At 55.3% G+C, this 21,592-nt stretch overlaps 1 protein-coding gene across 1 annotated transcript in view; it reads right to left on the bottom strand.

The window, feature by feature from the left end:
* The window catches only part of CACNG4 (calcium voltage-gated channel auxiliary subunit gamma 4), a 59,630-nt gene that overhangs the window by 11,163 nt on the left and 26,875 nt on the right, over window positions 1-21,592 (bottom strand). Inside the window, exon 2 of the mRNA XM_045814282.2 lies at window positions 1,293-1,376. Coding sequence (XP_045670238.1) covers window positions 1,293-1,376 — 84 coding nt within the window. The remainder of the gene's footprint in view (window positions 1-1,292; window positions 1,377-21,592) is intronic.

Genomic DNA, 21,592 nt, shown 5'->3' with positions numbered 1-21,592 from the left:
AGCACCAGGGGTCGCCCTGGATGGCTGTGCAGGCCACGCACTGTACAACTTGACGGGTCTCATTTATGCCATAGTCCATGTAAGTGGCATTCCTTGAGCAGTGCGTAAGCTGCATGGCCATGGGCGGTGGCCCTATGGAATATCATCTGCTTGCTTCAGTGTTGGCCCCCAGAAAGCAGAAAGAAAGGACACGTGGAAGGAAGAAGAGAAGGTGAGAGAGGAGGGTTGGGAGGCAGATCTAGCCCAATTTTTTCAGGTTCTGGGCCCAGCCGGAACAGCCTAACACTTCCCAGGCTCCCTGGGAACCACATGCTGTACTGTTTCACCAGATGACTCAGAACCAGAATCCTTTCTCTTAGGAAAAAAAACCCGAATGATCCATAAGCAGGTGCAGAGTGAACTGTGCTCCCTCTGAGGACGCTGGTATCGATTCTCCATAAATGAAGCCGGGCCCCGGCCCCCGAGGGGGATGCTGTGAGCAGCTCTGTGTGTGTCTTAGCTAATGGGAAAGGGAAAGTGGCTTCAAAATGGTGCTGTTCTTCCATGTCCGGGCCCCTTCCCTCGCTGTGGCTCCATCCTTCCTCCCAGGGAGGTATTCCCAGGCCCAGGGATGAGATCCAGCTTTAGGGTGTGGGACGGGGTTTGTCCTCGTCTGGGATATGCTGGGAGTTCCAAGCTGGGGGCCAACCCAGCCACAGGCCCGGGCACAGGTTGGGGCTCCCCTAGCTGGTGCCGAGAACGCGTACAACCCCCCCCAATCAGAGCCTGCGTCTGCCACCCCTCCTTGCCTTCTCCCCCAGGCAGCCTGGGGGTGCGGCTTCCTCTGATTTCTCCAGAATAGAATGCTGGGTGTGTGGGGTGGGCTGGGCAGGTCCAGAGCAGGCAGGGCAAAGTACTTGGGGTGTCACGGTGCCCCAGGAGGCTCGGCCTGGGTGAGCCTATGTCTTTAACCTCCTTGCCCCAGGCCCAGCAGCAGCAATCAGCAACTCTGAAACTAGCCATAACCAGCAGCCCTGGGGAGGGGGATGCCCACGCCCTCATCTGCTCCAGCTCTGCCTCAGTCTCCCCAGACACGGGCCTACCCACCAAGGAATTCCACTAGGATACCCAGCATGTCATGGCAGCGTCGGACAAAAGTCCATCTTCTGGAATAACACTTCTGAATCAGAAAGGGAGCAGAAGAGCATCCAGAGAACAGTACCCCCTTTACCCACACGCGGCACGTCTTTCCTCCAGCCGCAGCCCTCCCCCCTCCACGCACAGCAAGGAAGTGAAAAATTCTTGACGCTTACGAAGGAGATACTCCGAGCTGTCGTGGTCATAATCGTTGTCCTCTGGGAAGTGATTGATCCGGAAGCAGTGGCCTTTATAGATCCCTGGGGAGAGCAAGAGGGAAAGAACACTGTAAACGCGCCATGGGTTCACGCGTCCACTCAGTCCAGCCTTAAGTTCGGCGTGTGCGGCAGGCTCTGGGCAGGCCCTGGGCACAGAGAGAGGAGAAAGGCCCGCTCTGGCATCCCTGGTCTGTGCGGGGACGGACACACACACAGAAGGACCGCACAGAGGGAGCAGCGCCCCGGAGGTGACCATCTCACCGACGGTCCACGTCTGGGCACCTGTAAGAGTGAAAGGCCCACCATCAATAATTGTGCAGGGACAGGAGGCATCGAGCTGAACTGCTCGGGGCAAGCAGGACATGCCATCCCCCGTCCAAGGGGACTGCAGAGCCATCTTGAAAAATGACAAAGAATTTGCCCCTGGGGACAGGGGGAGGGGGCCTTCTGGGCAGAGGGGGAAGCCGAGAAAAGGGAGGCCCGAGGTCAGAGCCTGCAGAGTGGTGGGAAGTTGGTGGCTGGACTCAGTAGGACCTGTGTAGGGGGAGGGGCTGGGGGCCGAAGTGGGGGGAAGGTCTGGGTCTGGGTCAGGTGAGTCGGGATGAAATCTGCCCGTGATGCCTGTCTTTCCTCTCTCGTAAACACTTGTAAATCCGTCCTAAAGCACATTCCAAATCTGCACTTGACAAACTGATTATGATCCCCTCACTCAGTGTGATGGAGGGAAGAGAACATGGAGCCAGAGAAAATTCCAGAAAGGCTGAGACCACCTCCTGCCTTCTTTCCCTTTCCCGATCTCTGAGAAGTAGCCTCCACAGAGGGGGAGGCAGGACACCCTGGGTCATTTTGTAACTGCAGGAGGAGAGGCCAGGCCTCCCTTCGAGAAGCTTCTGTCCTGCTCTCCCAGCCCCTGCTCCCCTGCAGTCTGGAACGCCCAGCACAGAAGTGGACACAGGCAGAGAGGGGGGCACCCAGGGCGTCAGGCCCTGCCTTGCCAGCCAACCCCCTCATGCCCGGCTCAGCCTCCCTGCTTCTGCAAGGAGCTCATCTTGACAATGCTGCATGGCTGGGGCTAGGGCTGTTTCCAACTGTTCTGCCGCTGCTGCCAAGCCTCCCGCTGGCCTCCCACAGCCCAGCCTGACCTCTCGGTTGGAGGCACAGTGTCAGAAGCAGGGCCTGAGCCAGACCGGCGTCCGTCTCTCAGTGCTTCCAATTGAGAGAGGCCCCTGACGAGCTCGGGGCACGCTGCCCTTCCGCCCGTTTACCAATTAGCCAGCTCGCCAGCGGCCTCCCCAGGCTGTCCCCTCTGCGGGGATCCTTAGCTGCTGCCTCCAGAAAGACGGGGTGCTGGGTGAAGACCCCCACTTCCTGAAGGCCCAGGGGCCTCGAGGGCCCACTGGTGGGTGGGCTAGGTTTGGTCAGGGAATGGTGGGAGGACAGACTGTGGGTCTCAGAGGTGATGGCCCAAGTGGGACAGGCTTCGACAGTGTCCAGGGTGCCAAGCCAAGCAAGAACAACACCATGTCCTCATCTGTAGAATGGGAACGACCCACGCTTTCTCTCCTGGGGAAGTTAGAAGAATCACAAGAGGCAACACTTGAAAGGCACTCAGATGATCTTTGGCCCTGTTGGCGGCACAGGGAAGGCTCGCTGCTAACCGACCCAGAAATGTCCCACCCTCTACTCTGTGGGTCCTTACTTTTCCGTGAGTGCCTGGGTTGGTGGAGAAGCACAAGAGGTTGTGAGCGAGAAGAAAGAGCACGAGGGTGGGCTTGTGTCAGGCTGGCCGGGAAGCGGGCCACACGGACCAGCGTGGGCCAGCCACGCCCTCCCCTCACGCTGGGTCCCACACCCCAGATCCAGGGTGCTCGTGGAAACGCAGAGCAAGTGTTTTCCAGGCGGGGGTGGGCTAGGCAGGAAGAGCCCTCTACCATCCGTCCTTCTCCCCACACACCTTTTTGGGGCCACTTTATGAGCCTAAACAAAATCACCAAGTCACACATGCTCGTTGGAACAAGTCGAATAGTAAGAGGGTGACAACGAAAAAGTAAATAATGTCTCTTCGGCCTCGTTTCCCAGAGGCCAAGCGTGTATCTTCCCACGTCTCCCTCTGTGTGCCCACCTGCACTCATACACCTAGGGGAGGCTCCCCCCAGTTTTTAAAATTGAACTTTTTGCTTGGAGATGATGGTGGATTTACGGGCAGTTGTAAGAAATAGTATGGGTACCCTCTACCCAGTTTCCCTCAACGGTAACATCTTGCCGAATTATAGTGTCACAACCAGGATGCTGACATGGCCACAGTCGAGATAGAGAACGTTTCCACCACCTGGAGGATCCTTCAGGATGCCTCTTTGAGCCACAGCCACCTTCCTCCTGCCTTCCCAGCCCCTCCTTGACCCCTGACAACCACTGAGATGTTCTCCACTTGTACGGAATTGTCATTTCAAGAATGTACTTTCTATAAATGGACTCATACAGCACATAACCTTCGGAATTGGCTCTCTTCACCCAGCATTATTCTCTTAAGATTCACCCACGTCGTTACGTGTATAAACAGTTTGCTTCTTTTTATTGGCCGGCATTAAGCCACAGCACGGATGTACACGGGTTGCGACATCGGATTGCTAAAAGTGATTACACCTGTGATATCCAGCTATTTCTAATAATGTTGCCGTGAACGTTCGAGTACAAGTTTTTGCGTGAACCTAAGGTTTCATTTCTCTGGGATAAATGCCCAGGAGTACAACTGCTGAGTCATATGATAGGTTAGTTTTATAAGGACTGATAAAAGCGACCTCAAGGATGCCTAGTTTTTGAACGGAATTATACAATACACTTCCATCCCTAACCTGCGTTTCTCCTTTAACAATATGGACGAACATCCTTCCAGGTCGGTACCTATAGATTGAACTTCTAGAAAAACTTGTGTCTATTTTTAATAAAAAATAGTAAGTCAATGCTAATCCAACAGTTGCTGGAAGCCCTAGCGAGAAATAGCCTAGAGTCGAGGACAAGAAAGCTTGTTCCGGCACCGATAATGTGAAAGGAAAATATGCCCTTGGCAGAAATGAGGAAAGAAATATATTTATATATTCTATCTGAAAACAAATCTCGGGTTTGGAACTGTTGGCTTGCATACAGGCACCTTTGCTCCCAATGCTCCTTCAATGTGTTTTGCGAACCTCGATTCTGCATTTAGGAGAGATATTTTGTATCTGATAGAAACTGTAAGTAGAACTCACACCGTCCAACATATCGACTGGGTTTTAAAAGCCATTCTTTTTAGTGGCTGCATAGCCATCCACAGTTACGGTTTATCAATTCAGCGAGCCCACAGAATCTCTTTCTTGGGGCTGTGTGCACACACCAGAGATCCCACCTCGTACAATTACGCTCAGAGATACATTGAATGCACGCGTGCAGTCGTCCATTGACCCCTCTCCCTTTCCTTTCTTCTCTCCTTCCCTCCTTCCACACCAAGCTCTTATGCACAGACAGAAGGAATGGGCATTGTTGGGGGTTGAATTATGTCCCCCTGAAAGATGGTTTGGTGTCCTAACCCCTGGTACCTGTGAATGTGACTTTATTTAGAAATAGGGTCTTAAAGATCTGAGCAAGTTAAGATGAGGTCTCACAGAATTCAGGTGGGCCCTGAATCCAGGGACCGGTGTCCTTATAAAAAAAAGGGGGGGGGGGAATGTGGAAAGAGACACATACAAGGGAGAAGGTCATGTGAAGACAGAGACAGATACCGGAGTGATGTGTCTATGTGCCGGGGGATCTCAGGGATTACCCACCACCACCAAAAGCTAGGGAGAGGCAAGGAAAGATCCTGCCAATGTCTCAGAGGGAGCACGGCCTTGCGACACCTTGCTTTTGGACTTCAGCCTGCACAACAGTGAGACAGAACATTCGTTGCTCCCAGCCACCCGGTTTGCGACAATTTGTTACGGTGGCCACGGGAAGCTCGTACACGTGTTGTGCTGTGTGGGAGGAAATGCGGCATGCCTCATTCACTCCCGGGAGGAGCACAGACTTACAGGAAGGCGAAGGTGCCCTGCTCACGGTCCTGTTCTGTCTTCCTGCTCCTTAGTCAGCTGTGGGAGCCCGCAGGCCGAGGCTGAGAAGTCAGGTTCTCTGGGCATCTCCTTGTGAAGTGTGCTGGAGTGAAACTCATGTGGTTTCTCAGGCTCAGGCTTCCAAAACAATGTGGCCAGTCATCGGGTGTATGTCCCCATCGGGACCCCGAATCTTCTCCTGATTCTCTCCCATTTTGGTAACCGCCAGCCATGGGCACCTCATTCCCTCCCTAGGCGTTCCATGTTTAAACAGCTTTAACTTTGAAGTTCCAGAAAGCTCACGCTCCTCCATAGAACTCCAGCCACTGGTGCTGCTTACAATCCCTAGGGATAGAAGAATCCCTCTAGCAGGTGTGGACCCTTCCAATCATTGAATGTGTCTGACAGCTGGACGCCAAAGCTACTTTCCAGCTGCCCAGGATTTGCAGGTGAGGCCCAAAGCGGAGGACAAGCAGTGGCCTACCAGCTGCCAACTGTTGAGACCTGACCCCTCCCCCAGCAGCCCTTACTAACAGGCAGGAAGCCTGACCCCCATTCCCATCCACCTTATCCCCAAAACTAGTCTTAAAGAAGGGGGGCTGTGGAGAAGGAGGTTCCACTTGTCTTTGGTACATGGAGAGTGAAAGAGACTCCTCCCTTCCCCTAGAGTCAAGGAGTTGGGTATTTCCCTTAAATGAACGGCTTCTCTAGGTCAGACATCTTCAGTTCCTTCAGTCTTTTCTTTATTGATGGTTCCAAGAGACTTTTCCAGCCTAGCTCCCTTCTTTGGGTCAGCTTCCAACCCTCAGCTCCCACCACCGAACCCAATGTTTCAGAGCTGTCCCCTCCTCTCCTCTGGACTCCATGCTTCTGTTAATGGGACCCGGTGTTGACTCAGGTGCCCCGGAGTTTTTCTCAAGAACTGGCTCACGTCCCCCAACTCATTTCTGTTGAATGGCGTGTTTATTCCTAGGAACTTTGCATTTATCCCTGTTGAATTTAATTTTGTTAGTGTTGGCCCAAAGCATTCAATGGGGAGAAAATGAATGGGTGATTTGAGAGGTAAGAGAGAAAACCATTTCCAGTCCACTTCACATGTGCTCTATCTCCGTGAACAGGCTATTTGCCATGTTATCCATTAAGTGATATTTAGGGTGATTAATGATGAGATCCTGGCCAGGCCACATTGCAGGAATACTGAGGCACTCTTGGGGTCACCGGCCTGTGACCCACTCCTTCTTGAGCGTCAGGAAACCACTAGTGTAAAGAGACTTATTTGTCACATGGCCCCAGGTGAGTTATTTCTTCATCTACAAAACTCAGGAATTGGGCCGGAGGGAGCCTCTCCTGCTCTAAGATTCTAGAACTATTTTCTGTGGAAAAGATATGAGTGTGTGCATAGGTTAATAGAGCCATTTGTCTACCGACATCGTAGACCCCTTTTGTTAAAGGTATTTCTAAAGGCATAGGAAACATCCGGAAAGAAATATCCTTAAAATGAGCAGTGTTTTATTTCTGGGTGACAGGTTTATCAGCGAATTAAGGTTTTCTTCTTTATTTTTTTTTTCCCTGAATTTCCTACAACGTCTGAACATGAACCAGTAGGGCTTTTACTGAAAGAAAGAAAAGAAATGGGATCTTTGATTCTTAGTGGCTACGTGCGGGTCCTTCTGGAATTGACCACAGATCAGCTCAGATGCAACGGCTGGTGAGTGGGGTGTGGACCGTGGGGGTGGGACTGTTGGGTGGGGTGTCCCCAGTGCGCCCCCACCCCCGGTGCTGTGCTGCTCATTCCGGGTTATGCCCCTCCATGCAGCCAGGGGGAGCAGCCCCCACGACTTGGTTGGTTACGGGGATGTAGGACTTTCAGTGCAAAGCGGAGTCGGTCACTGTCCGAGTCATTTCGGGGGGCACCCCCCTCTGACACAATCTCCATAAAGGGCCACTTCAGAGGTCTGTCGCCATGACGGGAGTCCTGGTGAGAAGACTGGTAGAGGGTGACCACACTGAGGGCAATCCTCCGCGGACGCCTCTACCGCGTGCAAAGCATTTCCGTAAGTATGACTTCATTCGATCCTCACGAACACTAACTGCAGCCACCAACACCTACTTCTCCGCCAGCGTCTTACTCCAGCCATTCGTCCATGCGGAGCCGGCTCCACGCATGGGGCACCTGCCCATACCTCAATTCGCCTGCGCTCATCATTTCTGGCTTATTGCCCAGGGCACTGGGTGGGTTGCCCGGGTGGAGCCGCACTGCACACCCATCCCCGCAAATGGAGTGAGGATGGGGATCCCCCCACCCCCCGTAACCATTGTGCAGGAGGAGGGGAGCTGGTGGGTAAATCCTCCCTCCTGGGGGTCCAAACTGCCTGCTTCTGGGGGTGCGTTCCAAGAGGACTGAACCAAGTGATGGTCAACTCAGGGATGCCCCTGGCCCTGGCTTTCCCTCTGTCTGGGTTTCACTCACCCCAGCTTCCCCCCCCATCCTCCCCCACCATGCCCGCTCCCTAGGACCGCCCCCCAAGATGCACCCTCTGCATGCAAGCCCTGGGCTCAGGCTCCGGTGAAAAAGGTAATGAGCCGAGCACGTTCCATGCATCAGCCCATTTCATCTTTGCAATCACGCTCCTTTGAAGATGGAAGAAAGGAGCTGAGAGACGTTGGAAGGCCTGCTCCACAAGCTGCAGCGCAGAGGTCCAATTCGGAAAGCCTGGGCATTCTCCCTTCGCTGGAAAGTCTCCTTTGCTCCATTGTAAAGTGGAGGCTCGGGGGACACCTGGAGTGCACGCGGCGGAGCGGCGGCACCTGGAATCCATCTTCTTGACGTCTCATCAAGTGATCTCCCCTGGCGCTACTTTCCGAGACCCCGCAGCAAACGTGGGGGGCTTCTGATGCAGCCTGGGCTGCTGGTCCTCCTCCCCAGGACAGGTGAGGACGTGCAGCCACATAGCCGCCAAGAGCACCAGGTTTCCTGACGCTGCAGCCGAGGCAAAGGCAACTCCGGGCCTTGGAAAAGGCCGCTGTGGGTCCAGGGGGACGGTCGGAGGTGCGGAGAAGGCGGCCTGACACAGCGAGGCCCCTTTGGCTCAAGGACACCATGAGTGTGAGGACACAGCCAAGGGCCAAGTGGAAGGAGGTGCTGAGCGGGGCTTTTCCTGCGTCAGTCATCGGCCAACAGGATTTTCACTCTCGTGTGCCAAGCGTGGTCCGGGCACTGGAGCTACGGGTCTGAGCGAGGCTCCGTCCTTGCTGTCACAGAGCGAGCTCTCGGCCGGGGGCACCGACAACACAAGCAGCTCAGAGGAAGCACTGTGAGTATCATTTCGGGGGGTGCTCGGGGCTGGAAGGCAGGGGACCGCATCAGAGTGCTTTAGATTAGAGGCTCTTGTCCTGAAGTTCTGGCTGAGCTCAAAGCTGAGGTCGGGGGGCTCAAGGGTGGGGCCCACATCTGCGAACAGACGCCCCTGCAGAGGCCGCTCAGACCCATGACAGCAGAGCATCCCCATCCCCGCCCTCCCCGCCCTCCCGGGTCAATACGAGGGGTGGAAAAGCCCAGAGGAGGCCCCCGCGGCTGACGGAGGAGGTGAGGGTCAGGCCCACCCGTGGGCCAACACATTTCAGCAGTTTCATCTAAATCATCTTCTGTGTTGGAAAATAATCGAACAACGCTTATTTTTCCAAACAGTTCTCAACTGACTTTACAATAGTCTGCAGCGGCCGTCTCCTAGCGAGACCAAATTAAGGAGGTTTCGCTGGACTCTGCACTGAGAGCTGGGCCGTCATATGCTGGTCCCAGCCCTGGTCCAAGGGCCAAGTGGACCAAGTCCTTACCTCGGGGTGAGGCATGGGGGAGAAGCTCAGAGGGAGCCTGTGCCTCTCAGTCCTGGCACCAATGACCCACCAGGACTGTTCCCCTCCAGTGTCTTCCCAGAGCAGCGTATCAGGCAGCTGGCCCCCAACCCTAACGCTAACTTCCTGTGGGAAGGGCGGGAGCAATTTGGAGGACTGGTGGGCTGTACGTTTCCAGGAGGATACAGGCCTTTCTAGAAAAGACCCAGGACCTTGTGGAGGAAGTGGAGAACTGAGGGGTGGTCAGGCTATGGGGGGGGGGGCGGTAGGGAAGAGTATTATCCTCATGGCAAGAATAGCAGCAAGGATTTATGCAGCAGCTGCTATGTGCCAGGCTCTATGGTAAGCACCTGTCACTTCCTCACTTCACCTTCCTACTAAGCCTATGAGGTAGATAGGATGACTATTAATACCATTTGCTACTAAGTGTCCTAGCCGGGATTCGAACCAGGCCACCTGGCTTCAGCGGCCACGCCCTCACCTCCCTCGCTTTGGAGGCAGAAGGATGCAGCGCATTCTCAGAGCTACGAGGAGTTCTGATTGGTTGGACATGGTGCGGACGTATGGGTCCCCGACACTCTTTAGCGGTGGGAAAACTTGTTTTCCTGGACTCCTGGGCAAAGGGGCACTGGCTGATGGCCGATGGGTGAGGCTGGATTAGCCTTCCCTGGGAGGTGGAGTGCTCGAGCTGGAGGCAGGGTGGTGGTAGTCAGGACAGTGGTAGTAGGGGGCGGGCGAGCCCGAGGGCAGAGCTTGGCTAAGGCTGGGAATCTGGGGGGGCGCTGCTGTGTTCACAGGAGACGCTATGGTGGACAGCGTGAGTGGAGGGTACAGGGGGGCAAAGGGGTGCAGGTAGGCCAGCTTGTGTTCTGGAAACTCGGATGGCGTGGCATGGGTGGAGAGCAGCATGGGGGATGCAGAGACGGAAGAGGCTGGGCCAGGTGTGGGGGTCTCACGTGGTAAGCGGGGAGATGGGGCTTTATACATGGTCTTCATGGAGGGTGACTTGAGGTTGGAAGCGGCCGTGGCCGCTCCTGAAGGGAGGTGCCTAGGGTGAGGGTCGTGAGGGGTATAGAGAGAAGAAGGGCAGCACAGGGCTATGTGAGCAGGGCCCTTCATTTGGGGAGACCCTTGTCCTGTCCTTCGATGTGTTTGCAGATGAGGGACTGGAGGCCAGGCTGGAAGGGCCCTGGGCAAGCTGGTTCCAGCACGGAGAGGCAGCCTGTCAACTCATTTCCGGGGCTGCTGTAACATTGTACCACAGACTGGGTGGCTTGACCAACAGAATTTCACTCTCTCGCTGCTGGAGGCCAGAAGGCCAAGATAGGGGAGGGCAGGGCTGGTTCCTCCCGAGGGCTCTGAGGGGAGTCCATTCTGGGCCTCTCCCCTAGCCATGGCGGTCTGCCCGCAGTCTTGGCCTCACTTGGTCTGTAGAGGCCTCGCCTTGATTTCCACCTTTGGCCTCACATGGTGTTCTCCCTGTGTGCGTGTCTGTCCGGACCCACATTTCCCCTTTGTGTGAGGACAGCAGTCTTCTGGTTCAGGGCCCACCCTAAGGACAGCATTTTAACTTGATTATCTCTCTAAAGACCCTACTTCCAAATAAGGTCACATTCTGAGGTCCTGGGGTTAGGACTTCAACATAAGAGTTTGAGGAGGGCTCATAATGCAGGGTGAGGGGTACATGGCCAGCATCCAGGCCTGGGGCTGGAAGCCTCCATACTTCTCTCACCCGTCAAGCTCTTCGCTCTGCCTCACCTCCTGCTCCCGTAATCCCCCCTCAGAGTTCGCCTCATGATTCCTCCACCTCCACACTTATCTCCAGAGAACCCTCCCAGTAACTGTGATTTCCCACTTGGCACGCTCCGGTGTCCTCCTACGGGCTGGCCTCTCTCCAGCAGCAGCTGGAGGCAGGCTGTTGGGGAACCACTGTCTGGGCTCCCGTAGAGAAACTCCAGGCTTGAGGAGGCAGTGTGGGCTGGGCTGGATTTTCCTGGGGGTGCCCCAGTTCCCTGGCGCATGAGTGACTCTCTGGGAGACCCCATTAAGCCACGATGACCTTCAGTTCCTTCATCCAACTTACGTCGATGGAGCACCTGCTGTGTGCTGGATGTCGGGCCCTCGGATGGACAGAGCATCGCTCGCTAACAGCTTGAGTCCTTTCCTTACTCAATGCAGGGCCGCCCTGTACTTCTCGGCTTCCTTTGCAGTTAATGCTGTGGTGTGACCGAGTTGATGAACGGAGTGTGAGCGGAGCTGATGTGCGCCCTTTCTGGACAAAGCTCTGGAGAAGCGGGGGCGTCCCTCCATCTCTACGCCACCGGGAATGGCTGTGCCACGTGACAGAAAGGGCGCCTGGATCCGACTGTGGAGGAAAACTGCCCACTAAGAGGTCTATCCACTTGGAACTGTTCTTAGAGCAATAAATCCACTTCTATGGGAGTTTAAGACACTACACGTTTTAGTGTCTCTGTTCCAGCAATAACGATACAAGAAGAGAACAGGCGGGCATGGCCTCCGCCATCCTGGAGCTTTCCCGTTACGGAGTCAATTATGACTGAGGGGAAGAGGTCTGAAGGAGGAGGCCGGAGTTTCAGAGAGCACTTCACGGAGGACCTGACCTGGGTTGCCGAGTGGAAGTCAGGAAAGCTTCTCCTCATCTGGAAAATGGAGAAATATTTTTATGATCTTTCAGAGCCAAAGGGAGGCCCAAGGAGCCCCGTGTTGGTCAGACCACTTTGAGAAGGATAAATCCTGAGGCTGTTGGGAGGGTGGATATATCGTTTCTTGGAGATGCCTTCAGACCAGACCAGAGTCCTCCACGTCCCTTCCAAGGCCACGGGGATTCGGAGCCTGGGTGGCCTCCTTGGGTGTCATCATCCCCGCCCCCAGTACCTGGGACATGTTTCATATGTGCTCTTCCCTTCTCTGGGCGGCCCTAGGTTAGAGTCATTGAGATGCCTCCTCGGCCTAGAGGATCTGTTGGGGTCTTTCCTTTGATAGAGACATGGTTCATCCATTTGACCCTTTACCCATCCGTCTGTCCTTCCTTCCTTTCAAGATTTATTTATTTGTTTTAGAGAAGTGGGGGGAAGCAGAGGGAGAGGGAGAGAGAATCCCAAGCAGACTCCATGCCAACCGCAGAGCCTGATGCGGGGCTCAATCTTACAATCCTGAGATCATGACCTGAGCCGAAACCAAGAGTTGGACGCTTAACCGACTGAGCCCCCCAGTTGTCCCATGCCTGTCCTTTCTTTTGCTTCAGTATTCATTGATTGATGCCAGCCCCCCTGGGAGCCTGAAGACATTGGTCTTGCTGGCAGGAACTTACAGCCCAGCTTAAAACAAGTGAGCCAGTGACACATGCTATGAGGGAAGTAGGGGGTTCATGGAGTTTCAAAGAATGAGGGAGAAGTGCTGGATGGGGTGTCTGGGACAGCTCCAGGGAATGAGTTTCTGGAAGAAAACAGGCATGGTGAGGAGAAACGGAGGCTGAGAAAGGTATGTGGGGCTGCTGTCATGGAGTGCCTGCATCACCCTGTAAGTGGACTGGATTGAATGCCATTGGCTTCGAGGTGCCATTGTGAGCTTTCCTGCAGTTGGAACAGTCTCCTCCTGACTAATGCAGGGAGCCCCAGTCCCCGGAGGCTCTGCGTGGTTGTGATTCTATTCCCAGCCCGGCTGGGTGTCTGTTGACCTGTTAGGTCTGTGGCCCTGCCCGGGCGCCCCTTGGGGGTCTTGTTTTCATCCCAGAGGAGCCCAGCTGCCTGGGAGATGGCAGGCTCTGCTCCCCCAGGATTAACAAGCTCCCCTTCATCGCTCCCCTCACATTGAAGAGCCTTGTGAGGAGGGACGCATTTAAACTCTGGCTCAGAGTTGCAGCTTCCTGCAGCTGCCAGAGGACCATGGCAGCCTCAGTGTGGCCGCTGCCAGAAGCGTGGGGTGGGGAGGCCAGCGGGGGACCCGGGACTCCGCCTACCTCGCCCCCGCCCACTGTCAGCCACAAGGAGGGAGCCATATTGAGGAGTGATGGATGCCAGCGGAGAAGAACGGATTCCACAGCACCTTGGACCCCAGGACTCCTCCCTCAGCTCTTGTCTGCATAACCAGATGGTGGTGTGGGGCTCTGTCTCCAAGAAGCCTCCTCCCTCTAGCAATCTAGGTGAGCTACCTAGTCCAAAAGGATGTTTCTCTTAACTAGGAGAGCCCTAGTGGAGCGTTTGTGAGAGGTCACTCTTGTCCTCAGCAACAGAAGGAAGACAGCGCCTGTTTCCAAGAGGGCTAGACTCTGGCTAGGTGTCTGCTAGGGTTCTGGTTCAAGCTCCTTCCCCCAGGTAGTGGGATTCGCAGAGAGAACTTTGTGTCTGCCCTCAAACTCTGTCTCTATAAACCCGGGACCTGGAGAGCAAAGTTACTCTGGTGAACTGAGACAGCTCTCCAGGACCTGGATTCTGAGGCTCTTGTGCTTGACCAGAGGGGCGGAAGATGGGGAGAGAAAGGGTGGGCTGTGTGCCCGGCACTAAGCCCGTCCGAGGTTCTGAGGTACCTCTGGCGTGCACCCGTGGGGAGGCCCTTTCTCTGGGAATGGGTCCCTCACACAGAGTTCTCCCCAGTGGCCACTTTGGATGGTCCTGCCCCAGCCAGGAATCCTGGACAGACAGCTGGCCCAAGAGCTGGCCCAGTCAGAAGCTCTCTTGGGAGTTTGGATTTTGGATCAGAAGCAGAGGAGACCCAGGGGCCAAGGGACATTGGGGAGTTCACGAATGGGGTGTTGTCAGGGGTCCGCTGCTAAACTTCCTCAATCCCTTGGGCCCTCCCCATCCGATAAAGTCCTCTTTTGGGATCTAGCCAGAAGAAATTGGTTTCTGTGCCTGCAACCAGGAGAAGCCCAACCCCCAACCAACCACACCTTCATTGGGGAAAGAGATTCCCACCCAGTCTTGATGGGCTCCGAAGCCCAGCTCCTACGTCATTTTCTCAAGACACGTGTGCAATGCTTTTAGAAGATACAAAGATAAGCATGGCTCCTGGGAGACCAGAAAGCCCAGGGCACAGGAGGGATGTTGTGTCTCCAGAGACAGGAATGCTGAATGCCAGTCCCCACGTTGCCAGGTGGAAGCCATGTGTCCTGTGAACTCCACTCTGCAAGGTCTCAGTCCCCTGGGAAAACCCTCATCAGGCCAGTCTGTTCCTTATATACCATTATAATTAGCAATTATATACGTCTCTGTTTCCTCATAAAGTGGGGATACCCATGCACATCCTTATTCCATGAGGAATAAGGTAATGAGACCCTGTGAGGCCAGCATGGAGAAGTTTCCCCATAAATGGTGGTTTCTCCTCCATCCCAATAAAAAAGACCTTCCTACCTGCTGGCAGCCAATAAACCAGGTCCTTGGACAAAGTCTCCTCCCCCATAAGCCTGCTGTGAGGACCTCAGAGATGGCTCTTGGCCCCCGAGGCCCCGTCCTCACGGCCCCGCTCCTGCCCATGCGTCCCAGCCCCTGGGCAGGAGATGGGAGCCTGGCCTCACGTGCCACCCCAAATCCCTCGTGTCCCTCGGTGAGTTCTTCAAGAACTCACAGCGCCAGCCTCACGCCTCCTCCAATCCTTCGCTCCTGGTGGGCCGGGATTTTCCAGGCTTCCTGCTGAGATTCATAATTGAACAGAGCCAGGGAGACTTCCCCAACCAATAGCTCGTTTTCTCTCCTAACACAGGGAAATGGGGGTTCAGTGATTGTGATTTTTCTACTTGTATCTGCTTGGGAACTGCCGTTTGGATGAAATCTCAGGTTCGAGGTTCAGGTTTTTGTTCTTTGTTTCTTTCTTTCTTTTAATCGGGGGCAAATCCGGAGCTCCAAGGGGGTGAAACGGCTCTCTGCAGATACTAGGCTTTTCCACTGGTTTGCCTCTGCAGATCTCTGGAAAGTTACGCTCCAATAACCTGAGAGTTTTAATTGAAGGGCCTGGGCGAGGGAAAGAGAATCATAGTATGGAATCATAAACTTCTAGAAGGGACCCTTGGGACCATCCCCTTCATCCCGTTCACGTTACACATTAAGATCCTGAAGCCTGGGAAGGCGAAGGTCCATTTCCATGGTGATGGGCTGGTTGGTGCCGTGCAAGCCTAGAACTCAGGTCTCTTGACTCCGAGTTCAGTGCTCTTTTGCTCATCCCCCGCTGCCTGCTCCAGTGCAAGGGTTCTCAGCCAGGGGCGATTTTGCTTACCAGGAGTCAATGTCTGGAGACTGTTTTAATTGTCAGAACTTGGGGGAGCTCAGTGCTACTGGCAACTAGTGGGTGGAGGCCGGGGAGGATGCTAAGCTCCGTGCGAGGCACAGAGCAGCCCCTACAACAAAGAATGAGCCTGCCAGGATGTCCACGATGCCAGGGCTCATGATGGATAAGTGGCCTGCACAGAGCTGAGTCCTCCCTTCTCAAGTCCATGGCAGACATTGCTTATTGATCCCAGTACTTTTCTCCCCTGATCACAGTCTAAATCCTTCTCGTCGCAGGACCCCATGCAGGGGCTATGAGTCAAGACGATACCTACTGGTCACCTTGTGGCCAGATACCACAGAGGTGGTAGGTTATGAAATTATCCTGCTTGGGTTTTAGTCCTGGCTCTGTCACACAGCTGTGTGATTTGGGGTTCCAATTAACCTCTCTATGCCTCATTTTTACCATCTGTGAAATGGGACCATAAATGAGAAACTCTTCAGAGGGCTGTTCGGGGGATTAAACAAGTTAATGCAGTCTTCAAATAGCATGGTGCCTGGGACATTGTGAGTGTTTAAAACATGTAAGCTGCTGTTATTATAATCAGCTCTGTTCTAGTGACAGACAGACAGCTGGTCCTACTAGGAGAAGAGAGCAGGCCAGGTTTGTCTCCTATCAGGACTGACAAGGATTTGTCCTTGTCTTCATATATCTGTGATATTGCTGCTTTCGAATCAAACAAAATTCCTGACTCTTCTGACTTTGCTTTCCCTTAGCCCCATTACCCACGGACGAATCAGGCTGGCTTCAGTTGAGCACAGACCCCCTGTAAACCCCTGTGCTAAGCCTTTCCCATTTTCTCACAAAAGCCATGAAGTAACCTCGAAAGTAGAAAAGCTCCTAGAAACCCATTTTACAGACGAGGAAGCCAAGACTCTTAGAGGGCAAGTAACTGCCGGTGGTAATCGAGCCCCCAGGAGCTAAGCCAGGATTCTGTTCCTGTCTGACCCTAGCACCAGACTCTCACCACTGTGTGGCCCTGCCTCCTTCTTCTATTTGAGAACAGGGCAAGAGAGAGGAAAGATGGGAGGCAGAGAGAGCCGGCATCTTGGAGGGCGCACACCTGCCAGGTCACCAGCATTTTCTGATGGTGTGGATGGGCTGGTCTGTGGGGCACAGAGTCTCTCCCAGACTATCCTGGGTGCTGGGGGAACAGCTCCTCCTGGGCAGCCAGGAGCCAGATGCGAACGCAGTTTTTAAGATCCCTTTCACTGGGGCACCTTGGTGGCTCCGTTGGTCAGGCGTCTGACTCTTGATTTCGGCTCAGGTCATGCTCTCAGGGTCATGGGATCAAGCCCCGCATCGGGCTCCATGCTGGGTGTGGAGTCTGCTTAAAATTCTCTCTCCCTCTACTTCTGCCCCTCCTCTGACTCGTGCGCATGCGTGCTCTCTCTCACTCTCAATAAATAAATATATAAATCTTAAGAAAAGATCCCTCTCACTACTACCAGCACCTGCAGTCCAGAGCGCCAGGTTAAAGCTCTCCCTCACCTCCTGGAACCCCAGTGTTTCCAGGTGACTTGGTGAGGAACCACCAAATTGTGGGCTTAGACAGACTCAGAGTGCCTGGGCTGATCAGCCATCCCTGGTGGCCTGTCCCATTTGTCCCCAGCCCCTGATGATCCTGCCTGGCAGCTTTCCGGGAAGGGCTTCTCTACTTTTGGCCCCTGTACCTTCCATTCCTCTTTGGAGCCAGAGAGAGCATGTCAATTCCATCCTCCCTCCCAGGGCCCCACAGCTGAGTGTTCACAGCCACCCAGGCCTCCTTGATTTGGGTCATCGTCCGTGTCCCGAGAGCCTGCCGTATGTCAGGCACTGGCCTGGGCACTGGGCTACGGCGGGCGGGCGGTCAGCCAGAACTTCTTAACTTTGAGTCGGCACCTAGGGGGCTGGAGAGCCTGTAACAGTCAGAGAAGCTGCCCGTGGAACCAACACAGCCGCTGGCCCCCGAAGGAGGAAGACAGGGCAGACGCGCAGACAGAGGAAACTGCCCTGCCGAGGCCCAGAGGCAAGAGGTGGGGAGGCCCGTGCGTGCGGCTGGAGGTGGAGGGCTCTGGGGAGGAGGTGGCAGGTGGCGGGCCTTGGAGCTCTAGGGTTAAACCAGCTATTGGACGTGATCAGATTGCTTTATAAGGAGGTCTGTCCCTCTTCAGGGTGGGGGGCAGAGTGGAGGCAGGGAGGCCAACTGGAATTCAGGCTCTGGAACAGGAGCCTCACTCAAGGTCACCTGCTGACTTGGGGCAGAGAGGAAGGATTCCCCAAGGCTCATTCGTGCCCCCATCCTTATCACCCATCTCCTCTGGAAAACAGCCCTGGCTTAGAGAGACTAACACCCTCTCAAAGTGACCTTCCCAGACCTTCCCTTTCACGGACTTCCTCCTGGCTATGCCCAGACTCAGGGCCTTGGAGTCCTGGCCACTGGCCTTCACTTGTCCTGCCTAGCTGGTCCCAGAGGCCATGCTCACACCCCTCCAGAGCAGGCGCCCTGCAACCTTGGCCCTTCTGGCTCCGGGCCCTGTAATCCCAGGCACAGCTCAATTGACCTCAGCTTCCTCCAGGAGATTGGGAGCTAAGGCCTGGGGCTTTTGCTTGCATGAAAAAATAAATAAATAAAAGCTAGCTTCCCTCCCTCCAAGGCACAGCAGGGCCCACGAGCAGGGTGTTGGTGGGCCGGGACGTGGCAGCTCCAAGCCGGCTGTGAGCTGGTGTCGCTCACTACGACGGAGAAACCCCCCAGGAAGAGAGAACAACTGTCATTGAGACTCAAGCAGACCGTTTATGGGGAGGATAAAAGTTAATGGGAAGCCATATCCCAGCTTCTCACCATTAAGCAAGAGAAATGCTAGCGAAAGACAAAAAGGGAGAGAGGAGAGGCCCCGCATGCAACCGGGCTCTGCGCACAGGGAGCCGGGGGGGAGGCCGGGTGGGGGCCCAGCAGAAGCGAGTAGCGAGGAGCCACATTTGTCACCTCATTAGGAAGACAATCAGTGTTTGCACATCGCCGATTTCATATCATCTCCAGGGGCTTCTAAAAATCTGTGACCCACCATCCCTTCCCAGGCCCACTGAAAGTCAGTTGGGGCGGAGGTGTCGACCCTCCCCTAATTCATCTAAACAAAGCCCGCTGTCTGGAGGCCCCCCAGCCCGGTGGCCTGAACTTGGAGCCTCCTCTATCCTGATAACGTGCAGGTGCCCTGGTTTCTTGCCAGTCTGCGGAGGCGGGCGAGGGACGCAGGACCAAAGTCCGCAGAGGGGAGCCCCTGGGGGGTGGAGCAGCTGCTCCCACGCTAACTACCACCATTGCCACACTAGGGACGGCCGCCAGGAGCAGCGAACAAGTACGGAGGCTCTCCCTGTCCTAAGCGCTTTGTGTTTTAACTCATTGAGTCTTCCTGTAACCCTCTCTTGTGGGTTCTGCTGGTTTCATCAACCCCATTTTCCTGCTGGGAAAACTGAGGCCCTGAGGGGTTAAATGACTTGCTCAGGGCTGCTCAAATCCTGAGTGCAGATTAGAAGCCAGGCGATTGTCCTTCAGAGCCCAAGTGCTTAAACACCTGGCTCTACCAGCAGCACGGCCTCTATATGATATGTCCGTGGATACAGGCACTTGCTGGCAATTCAAGGGCTGAGGGAGTCCTCACCCAAGTGCTGGAATGTTCCGTGAGCTTCCTGGAAGGTAGCGCACTCCCCAGGAGCACTTCCCTCTCACCAGCTTCTGTATGACCCTGGCTGGGGGCCCAAGTGGACCAACCAAGAGGATGGCTGTGCCTCCCTGGAAATGCGCGGCGAAGGGCTCAGGTGGGAAGGCACAGCCTGGGTGAGGGAGAAGGCTGTGTGGAGCGCCTGCAGATGAAATGGATTTGGAAATGGAGCCTGAGGCAGGGAGTGCCGCTGGGGGGCCGGTCCGTGCTGCTGAAAGGAGCTGCCTGCCTGGGGGGACACTCCTCATTTCCCTCTGACTGTGCTTCTCCCTCTCTCCAGGGCCTCCTCCCACCCTCACCCACCAGGGCTGTCCACTTCCTGTCTGCACTCAGGTCCTGTCTGCACACCTCCAGGGACCTTGAACTCTCCAGTCCGCAGCTTGTCCAACTCCGACCCCGTGACACCGCCTGGTGGACACCCCCACCTGGATGGCATGGCTCACACTTCAACTCTCATCCCACCCTTGGTAACCCTCCGCCCCCTCCCACTGTGGTGTTGCCCCTCCCCTCTGGGGGGTCTTCGCTGGCAGGCACCCCGTCTCCTCCCTCTTCGTCCTCCTGCCTATATACCACCCGCCAGCTGATCTTGCAACATGACCCCCTCAGATGTCTCAGGCCCACGGCTCCCCTCCATCCCCATGACCTGCCCTCATCTGGGTTTGTGTGGCCTTTCTCTTAACTGGTATTCTTGTCACTGCCTCCCTCAGAATCACCTGCCGGGGTGATCTGGTGACACGGGACTGGCCACAGCACCACCAGTGACTTTCTACCTCCTGCAGGATAAAGTTCAGGCACGCCGGCCGTCGCGGGCTGGTTCCCACTGCCCGCCAGCCTCATGGCTGGCTCCATCCTCCAACAACAGCGAGCTGTGTGTGTCATTCCTCACGTGAGGTGTGCTTCTCTGAGCCGTCTTCTGTTCTGGCTTTCCCTCTTGTCTGGAGTTTCCCTCCTTGTGAACATCCCGAAGTCATCAGGGCAGGTGCCGCCCCTTCCAAGAAGCCTTCCTCGACCTGCCTCCACCTTCTGTTTTGAGTCCACATAATGCTCTGTGTGACCGATCGCTGCAGCTTCCTGCCTTATATTTAAATCAGGTCCCCTCCTGAGCCACACGGCCAGGCCTGAGACTTATCTTTGAATCTTGAGCTCCTATTCCGGTCTGCTTCATCCGTGGTGGTGGGATTGCACTGAACTTTGTCCAAAGGGAGTTTCTGTGGGATTAGGGATGGGGGGGGGTGTCACTGCTCTCTCCTGGCCCCCTGGTTCCACGTCTACATGGGAAAGGTGGGGGGAACATCTGCTCTGCACTCCCACCTGTCTTGCCCACCAGTGGGTGAACATTCCCAGAAAAGGCACAGAATGCCCACTCGCCAAGCCCAAAGGCACTGGCAGGTCAACACCGCCTCTGTTCACGAGATGCCGATGAAACGCGCTGCTCGTCACCAACCCTCCTAAGTCAACAAATCTTGGAAGCACAAGCCAATTGTAATATGATAAATACAACTGATCTAGAGGCGAATCCTTGGGCTGCCCAGCCGGGGACCCAGGGTGACTGGCTGCCAGGCAAGCTGCATTTTTACCAACTCTCAACCCAGAGTAAAAGCTGCCACCTCGAAAATAGGGGGGAGCGACAGCAACAAAAGGGAAAAAGGAAAAACCCAGAGGCCTGTCTGGATCCCACGTTCAACCCAGCGCACGTGCCATAAACCACGTTGGCCCATCCAGAGAAGATGCTGGCAAATGCGAGGTGTGGGCTCCCAAGCCTCTGGTGGGGTCCACGCCTGTGAGAGCCTGGGCCAGCCGTCCGCCTGCCCTTGCGACACCTGCGCCCCCCGCCCCCCGCCAGTGCTTAGAAGTCCGCGCTCACTCGGGCACCGCGAGAAGCCGCTGCCGTGTGATGATGGTAAGGCTTTCATTATTCAGTAAAGCCATTTTTCCTCCCGATTGAAATCCTGAAATCCGGATCCAGACGTAGGAACAGCACAGTCTTCGGTTCCCCAGCCGGACCTCTCCCTGCCTGCGGCCGGAATCTCAGGACGCCCATCTCCAGCCCTTCAAGTCACAGCCAGGAGAACGAGGCCCGTCGAGGCGCCGTGACCCGGGGCAGTGGCGTGACCGTGGCCAGGAGCCAGCACTGTGTCCGTGGAGGCCTGACTGTGTTACATCTAATGGCTCTGAGTTAGAGGCTTTATACCTTGAGGTACCGGAATAAACCTGATTTGAAACTGGCCCAGGGGAAATTTGTTAAAGAGAAATAAAGATGTTGGACGGAGTCTCTCGCACGTTGCAAGGTGGCTCTCTCCACCTACGTTCCCGAGGCCATGGATTTCTGGGTGATCCCGGCGGCAAATTGCTCCCGCCCCGCTCA

Source organism: Ursus americanus, chromosome 23, assembly GCF_024610735.1.
Source record: "Ursus americanus isolate L20-20 chromosome 23, mUrsAme1.1.p, whole genome shotgun sequence".
NCBI classification, from domain to species: domain Eukaryota; kingdom Metazoa; phylum Chordata; class Mammalia; order Carnivora; family Ursidae; genus Ursus; species Ursus americanus.
Note: the sequence above shows the minus strand (reverse complement) of the source record. Positions and strands in the feature narration are given on the sequence as shown.